General features: G+C 42.6%; 1 protein-coding gene across 1 annotated transcript in view; it reads left to right on the forward strand.

The window, feature by feature from the left end:
* AGXT2 (alanine--glyoxylate aminotransferase 2) overlaps positions 1 to 7844 on the forward strand; it is a 49322-nt gene extending 41478 nt beyond the window's left edge. The window contains exon 15 of the mRNA XM_030329346.1: positions 7635 to 7844. Within this exon, the coding sequence (XP_030185206.1) occupies positions 7635 to 7751 (117 nt within the window). The 3' untranslated portion in view covers positions 7752 to 7844. The remainder of the gene's footprint in view (positions 1 to 7634) is intronic.
* Positions 7845 to 8090: the final 246 nt, after the last annotated feature.

The raw sequence follows: 8090 nt of genomic DNA on the forward strand, positions 1-8090 counted from the left end.
GAAATTTAAGATTTAGGGTAGCTCTTGCTCCTCCCTTAATTTGTTTTTGTCCTTTGTCTTCTTTCTTTCCCGTTTTCAACATCGATCATTCTTCCCAGTTTCCCTGCTCCATTTCTACTTCTCTCTCTAGTTCAGTGAACACTCTTGCCTCCTACTTCTCTGAGAAAATGGAAGCTCTTAAAGAAGGTCTCTTTGTAAACTCATCTGTCCCCACCTCCATTTTTTAAATTTTTTATTTATTTTTGAGAGAGAGAGAGAGAGTGTGTGTGTGTGTGTGTGTGTGAGAGAGAGAGAGAGAGAGAGAGAGCAGGAGAGGGGCAGAGAGAGAGGGAGACACAGAATCCAAAGCAGGCTCCAGGCTCTGAGCTGTCTGAGTGGGACTCGAACCCATGAACCATTAGATCATGACCTGAGCACAAGTCGGAAGCTCAACCGACTGAGCCACCCAGGCGCCCCAGCCCACATCCATTGTTTACTTCCTTTCTGGAAGATTCGGGGAATGAGGAGTCTCTCCTGTTCAGATTTAGATCTTCTACCTGTGCTCTTGACCCTTGACACTCTCTACCTTTGTTCAAGGGGACATCACTGTGTTCTTTTGTGTCTATAAGTTTTCCTCAACTTCCCCTGAAGCCTGTCAAGAAATAACCCCCCAAAAAAGGCCATCAAGCAAAACCAGAATGAGCACTTTTGCTGGGAGAGTCTTGATACGTTTTTTTCCTTGACCTGGTCACAAATATTTTTCTGTACAGATCAGAGCAATTTAATGATTGAAAATCCTAAGACCTGTAACTTATCAACATGAAACAACTGTTTACCTACTTAGTTATCTCTTAGTTATATGGAAAACAATTAAGTGCTAGACTGCAGTTGCTACGCTGGATACGAAAGTTATAATGATAAATAAAATACAGTCACTGGAGCTGGCAGGAGAGAAAGACATAGAAAGAGCAAATTACAATACAATGTAGCAAGCTCATGGACAGCTATAGAAAGGGGTATTACAGGAGGAAAGAGAAGGGACTCCCAGCCCAGACTTTCTAGCTAAGCTGAGCCTGCGTTACACAATGAGATAAACACTCAAAGCATGTATAGAAACATTACAGAGGGCAAAGAGCTAGGAGGGCACTAGTGTGATTGAAGCAGAAGGGAGGCAGTGAATGGTAATAACACAAAGCCTTAATGCTTGTCACTCTTGAAAACACTTTGCATTGACACAGCGAATGCTCTCAACCAGGCTATGAAAGAAATACTGTTATTATTCTAATGTGACAGATGAAGCAAAAGAAGCACAGAGAGGTCAGGTAAATTACCCCAGTCACACAGCCAGTGAGTGGCAGAACCAGGATCCAGACTCAGGCGGTCTGATTTCTGAATCTTTGCTCTGAAGAGAAGAACCCAAGGGGGCAAGCCTGGGGGCCTTGAGTCCAGGGGCGGCTGATGATGCTGCTTGAGCTCACCCATAGTGGTGGGATGGAGAACACATTCAGAGCACAGTTCCGGAAGTGTGAAGTGCACGGCCTTGGGATATGAAGACTGTGGGAGAGTGGAGGACAGAGCTTCATGTCTAACTTGGTTTTGAGGTGGCAGGGATGAGTGCAGCTTTGAACATGCTGCCTTAAGACAGGAGGGCCTTCCTGGAGAGACCTTTTACTCTGCCTGCCTCAAGTATTTGTCAGCGGGCTGCAGGTTATAAGGAAATTTAATTTTATCTGCCATTTTCTCCTGCCTTTGTTTCCCATATCACATGACCCTCCTCTCCATAGCAAGGTGGGGGATGAAAGCAAGAAGGAAATGGTAGATAAAATCAAATTTCCTTAAGACCTGCAGCCCCCTGACAAATATTTGAGGCAAATACAGAGTATTCTCCAGGAACTCCTTACCGTCTTAATGCTAATGATTTGCTAGAAGGAAAAACAACCTTAGCTTGACAATAGCAAGGCCCCTGGCATCTTCAGAGTCCTCTTTAACATATGAAAGTCTTCTTGGAAACCTCCTTTTTTGCCTTTACCTCCCCCAACTCCATAGTATGTAACCAGTCACTCCTCACAAGCCCAGCGCAGCTCTTTCTGCCGACAGTCCTGTCCCCGTGCTTTAATAAAATCCTTTTTTGCACTGAAGACATTGCAAGGATTGTTTCTTGGCTGTCCACTCCAGACCCCCACCAACACTTCAAAACCCCATCAGCTCTGGCTGGAGTGCTGTCAGAAGGTTGACAGAGGCAGAGGACAGACTGCAGTGGGTTGGGATGCAGGGCAGAGTGAAAAATAGTGGCCAATAAGCATTAACCAGTCTTTTTAGTAAGTTTGGATGAAAAGAGACAATAGCATTCGTATGGTAGCTAGAATTGGGGGGGGGGGTCGACAGATTTGTATCTGGTGTGGTTTGAATTTGTGTTAGCAGAGCTTTACGTCTGCTTGTTTATAGGCTGAGGAGGATTGAGAAATTGGAGATTTAAGAGAACGGGATGCTTGAGACATCGTTGATGTGGGAGCATAAGGCAAGCTAAAGGAAAAGCACAAGCTAGTACACACCCCACCCCCACCCCTCAACCCCATCCCGCAGGTGGGGTACGTGTAATATTCCTCAGGAGCTCCTGGCTGCCAGAGAACAAAGGAAAGGACAGAAAACAAATGGTTAAACTGATAGGGTCTCCATCTGTACTAATATCTTAGTACAATTACAAAAAAGGGGGGCAATCTTATCAATACCCTAAAGTCCAGGACCCCCACCGCCCCCCCCCCTCCCCGGCCACTGTCTTAATGTTAATGCTTTGCAGGAGGAAAAACAACCTTAACTTGACAATGGCTAGGCTTCCAGAAATCTATGAGCCTTTAGCATATGGAAAATCCCTTTAAGAAACTTCCTCTTGACTTTACCTCCCCCAACTTCACAGTATGTAACTGGTCATTCTTCACCTTTTGCACCAAAGATGTCTTCAAGAATTCTTTCTTGGCCGTCAGCTCCAAACTCCACCATCACCCAAAACCCCATCATCTTCAGTGCAAAACGGGTGGTTTTATTAAAGCACAGGGAAAGGACCCATGGGCAGAAAGAGCTGCACTGGGGTTGTATAAGATTTTCTATCCTGTGGAGAGGAGGGTGATGTTAGGGCTCCAGGGAATTGAGTGTATAGGCTTCTGGAGTTTGCTTTTTTTCTTGTAAATCATTAAGACAGTTGCAGACTGAGGGAGACTTACATGCTGCCAGACTGTGATATCTATCAGTTAACCACTTGGTTTTCCTTTTCTTTCGTTCTTGCCCAGTCAGGAGTGCCTGAGGAAAGCCACACATTGTGCTTTGCCCTCAGCTTGACTTTTGCTCCCTCAGCATTTCCTCCTGAACAATTCTGACCCTTAACTCTTTACAGTTGTTGAAGGCGGAAGGTCTTATCTTCTGTAACTTCTTCCTGCTGAGTGGGAGCATAGAGACATTTCTATCTACAGGTCAACATTGGTCAGTCAGAGAATGTATAGGAAAGTTATGAAGGACAGAGGCAGCTGAATCCAACATGGGCAACATACATGAACCTCCTTGAGTAGAAAGGATCATCTGTTGGCTTGAAGATATTGTAGCGATGGGGTCTTGGCACCAGGAAGGGAGACATGGGAGAAAATAGCAAAACATAATTAAATAACAAAAGGCACAAATAAGAGTCCTTTGGTAGTGGACAAAAATCCTCTTCCAGTCCAGGAGTATAACCAATCATGAAAGGCAAGAGAGGGATCATTTAAAATGCTAATTTGAGTATTCATGTCAGTTAGAAACCCAGAAATATTTTTGTGACAATCTGGAATGTATACAGAGCTTTCTGTAGCTATGAGAGCATGAGCTCCCCCTTGTGCAGCAGTTAGAACATCTAATGCCATTCTGTTTCGTAGAACTGTTTTATGCATTTGGGTTATTTCAGTGTGTAATAATGTAATGCTATTTTGAGAGTCATTTGAGGGTTTAACTGTGTAACAGTTCATGTTAGCCATCATATAGTCTCTGTTTTGTTTAGTAAGCAATCAGGTAATTAATAAGAGGTGCATTTTATAGAAACAAAAGAAAAATATAGGTTAATGGTTGGAGCAAATTACAAGCCCAGTGTCAAAGTCCCGAGCGCTGCCAGTGAGATGTTTAGATGTAGGCTTGAAGCGTCCTCACATGGAGCCTGATGTAGGGCTGGAACCCATGAACTGTGGGATTGTGACCTGAGCCAAATCACACACTTAACCCACTGAGCACCCAGGCACCCCATGAATTGTTCTTTTAGTTGTATGGCCCTGGGGGGGGGGGTACATAATACGACCCAGTAGGGGCCTTCCCATTTCAGATTTAAGTCTCCTGCTGTATTAGATTTCCACTCTTTTAAATAAACCATGTCCCCTGGGTTAATATGGGGTCAGTTGCTCGTTACTGTCAGATCAGGTTTAGGGAGGATATGGTTTGCATATTCATTTAGAGCTTTATTCATTAACCTGGCTTCAAGCGACTAATTTAATAAAGCACTATGGTCTTTATCTACTTATAGGTCTATAGTGAAAAAAGGCCTTTCATATACAACTGTTGGGGGAATCCATCCCATTTTCCAGTTGTTCAAACAATCCTATGCCCATGGGGTCTTGTTATTATCCTCAGAGAATGACAAGCAAGAAAATTGTCTGTCTGTGAGCTACTGTGGCAGTTTCTTTGAAATTTACCTCAAGTTGTCCAGCATCAGTTCTTAGGGCTTTTAGGAAAAAGATAGTTTTAGTGTTTAATGACATTAAGTCAAGAGAATAGAAGAAGATTAGAAATCTTAGTTGGAGAACCATAGCCAAATACGTGAGGAAACCAGAAGAATTCAGGATCTAGTCTAGTTTACAATAAATAGTGTTAAAATTTAGTATCTACGGAGATGTGTTATTGAAACATAATTTTTCTCTATAATTACCCTCATTTTCATAGATACCAAAATTAAGACTAATTTGTTTGTAAAATGATATACACAAGCTCAGCAAGTACAGTGATGGATCATAAAGATCTTTTAAAATTTGCTTTGCTGGAACTTTTCGTAAGGAATCTCGACTGAACTTTTAGTAGCCCCTCTAGGCAGAAGCCAAGCCAAATACAGGCCATCAGACAGGACTGCAGTACCTGCAGATGTGGGCAAATTCCTCTTCTCGAGTTCCCCAAATATCCTGAGGTTCCTGCACCTGCCAGGAAGTGACCTTCTTTACTCACCTGGTGAGGCTGCTGTAAGCAAAGTATCAGGCAAACATTTCAAGGGGATTTATGGCTCCTTGTTTCATAAAGTCAACCTTGGTTCCTTAAAGCTGTCTGGTCATAGCTGAGTCTATGCATGGCTCTCAAACATGACATTCCAGTCAAAGTCTGGATAAAATGACCAATGTATCCAGTGGTGTCCTGTTACAAGGAGAACAGATGCTTATTGAACTTAATGCAAATAACTGTGATTTTGCCACGGAAGAAAGAATACTCACTGAGACTTTTTGAATTTCAGAGGGTTCAGGTAGAAAGAAAAGTTAAATGCTTCAATTTGTTTACAAAGGAATACTTTATCACACTTCTGTATTTCATGGATATCTTAAGAGAAAGTTTCCTTAATCTGGAAGAGCAAACGTTAGAGAACCAGCAATGTTTCAAACCAGAGTCACAAAAACCTATCAATCACCATCTTCTTCAGTTCATTTAGTTCCATGTTACTAATTCTTACTCAGTTTGAATGCAGCTTTTAGTTAGTTCTAGAAATTCTTACCCATTTTAGTTTTATGATCTTAAAGATATTAATATCACACCAAATACGTAAACCAGCAAATTAACACAACAAATAAAGTAAGCCTAATTGGGCAGAAAGACTTCCTTTACAATTTAAATCTTGGGGAAGTTTGTTTAAAAAGCTCAGAAAGGGGCGCCTGGGTGGCGCAGTCGGTTAAGCGTCCGACTTCAGCCAGGTCACGATCTCGCGGTCCGTGAGTTCGAGCCCCACGTCAGGCTCTGGGCTGATGGCTCAGAGCCTGGAGCTTGCTTCCGATTCTGTGTCTCCCTCTCTCTCTGCCCCTCCCCCGTTCATGCTCTGTCTCTCTCTGTCCCAAAAATAAATAAACGTTGAAAAAAAAAAAATTTAAAAAGCTCAGAAAGAAAAATTAATAAATAAATAAATAAATAAATAAATAAATAAAAAATAAAATGAAAAGCTCAGAAAGAGGTTTTTCGGGTTTTTGTTGTTGTTGTTTCAGTTCAGAGCCCACTTTAGATCCTCTGTCCCTTTCTCTCTGCCCTTTCCCTGCCTGCACTCTCTCAAAAATAAAATAAAAATATTAAAAAGAAAAAAAAAAAGAATTTCTATCCTGTGGAGGGGAGGGTGATGTTAAGGCTCCAGGAAATTGAGTCTATAGGCTTCTGGAGATTGTCGTTTTTCTTTTAAATCATTAAGACGGTTGCAGACTGACGAGACTATCATCAGTTAACTGATCTCTATCAGTTAACCATGTTTTCCCTTTCCTTTGTTCTTGGGCAGCCAGTAGTGCGTGAGAAATGACACATATATCCCACCTGGGGAGAGAGGCTTACAGGGTGTTAGTTTGTGCCTTTCCCTCAGCTTGCCTATTGCACCTTCATCAGGAGTATCCAGGGCCAAGGGCACAGGCAGAAATTTTGGAGTTAAATAGTAAAGACACCTAGTTCTGTTCACCTTCAGGCGGGGATGGAAGAATGGATGTGGGAGCAAACAAGTTTATAGAAAGATCTTTCCTGACAGCTTCTGAGAAGCATGAGGCAAGGTTGTCTATGAAACAGAGTGAGAGGCGTAGGAGTTGGAGAAAATTGAGAAAGATGATAAAGGTTTAGAATGGGGAAGGAAGCTGACAGAAGACTAGAGAAATTTCTGGACCAGCAGAAGTTGGAGACTGACAATCTAATGGTGTCAGTCTCCCCAGCAGTAAGGTTTTCTCCAACACTTCCCGCCTGCCATGTTGGAGCCGTGTGGTTCAATCACAGCTTTGACCAAGGTTGGAACCTGTGTGTGTGGGTGCAGCAGCAGAGGGTGGGGTGCACACGAAATGAGGGGGCAAGTGAGAAAGTAGTTCCAACAATCAACGACACTGGCTGGGCAGGAAAAGGGAAGACACTGAATGGGGCAAAGACCTGAAGCTATGGAGGATTAAGGAGACTGAAGTTTTCATGAAAAGGATAGATGTCATGGGAGTCAGAAATTGGGTTATCCCTGGCAAAGAGGAAGCTCGCAGCACTGGCTTTGGGTGGGAACTGATGCAGAGATGAAGTTTCTGGGAGTTGTGGCCATCAAGAAAATTTGTAGGGCTGTATCCAGGACATGGAGGTCACCCTCATGTGCCTGCAGAAATGGAGTGTAGATCGGTGCCTAAGACCTCAGTGAAGGAGGTAGAAAAACCAGGAGGTGAGCAGATGACAAAAAAAAGGAAGAGGGGCAGAGCCAGATGGTACCAGAATTTTTATGAGACTAAAAGATGAATGGCTTGGGTATGGCATTGGGAAGGAAGGAGACCAACCCAGGAGGGAAACGCAAGAAATGTCATAAAAATAAGGTTTTAGATTCTTAGCTTGGTGCATTTTCTCAGAGTTATATTTGATTCTAGGATGATCTGCTGCTCTATTTTCCTTTGTCTCCCCAGACCTTCCGCATCGCGCCCTCGATGTGCATCACTAAACCAGATGTTCATTTTGCAGTGGAAGTATTTCGGTCTGCCTTAATCCAACACATGGAGAGAAGAGCTCAACAAAATTCTTAAAGATAAAAAACCATAAGCTTCAAGAACTTCCCACTTATGTTCAAGGGTTAATTTGAGGAATTCAATTATATAATTGGTATATGTTGTCCAAGACATGGTTGACTGACTACCAACCACATTTGTTACCAAAGCCCCTATTATCTAGAGAAATCTGTCCTTCAGGAAGAGATCTCTATCCCTAGCTCAGAGAATGAATCTTAATTAGTTTAGGTTAGTAATGGTAATTTAATTTCATTTTGCCAGCAGTTGGTTTATGCATGACATCTGACATATTTGGGGACAATAAATCCTGAAGGAAAGTATTTTGATAGACATGACTTCAGGCAAAGGTTTCTTTAT

This window comes from Lynx canadensis, chromosome A1 (assembly GCF_007474595.2).
Source record: "Lynx canadensis isolate LIC74 chromosome A1, mLynCan4.pri.v2, whole genome shotgun sequence".
NCBI lineage: Eukaryota > Metazoa > Chordata > Mammalia > Carnivora > Felidae > Lynx > Lynx canadensis.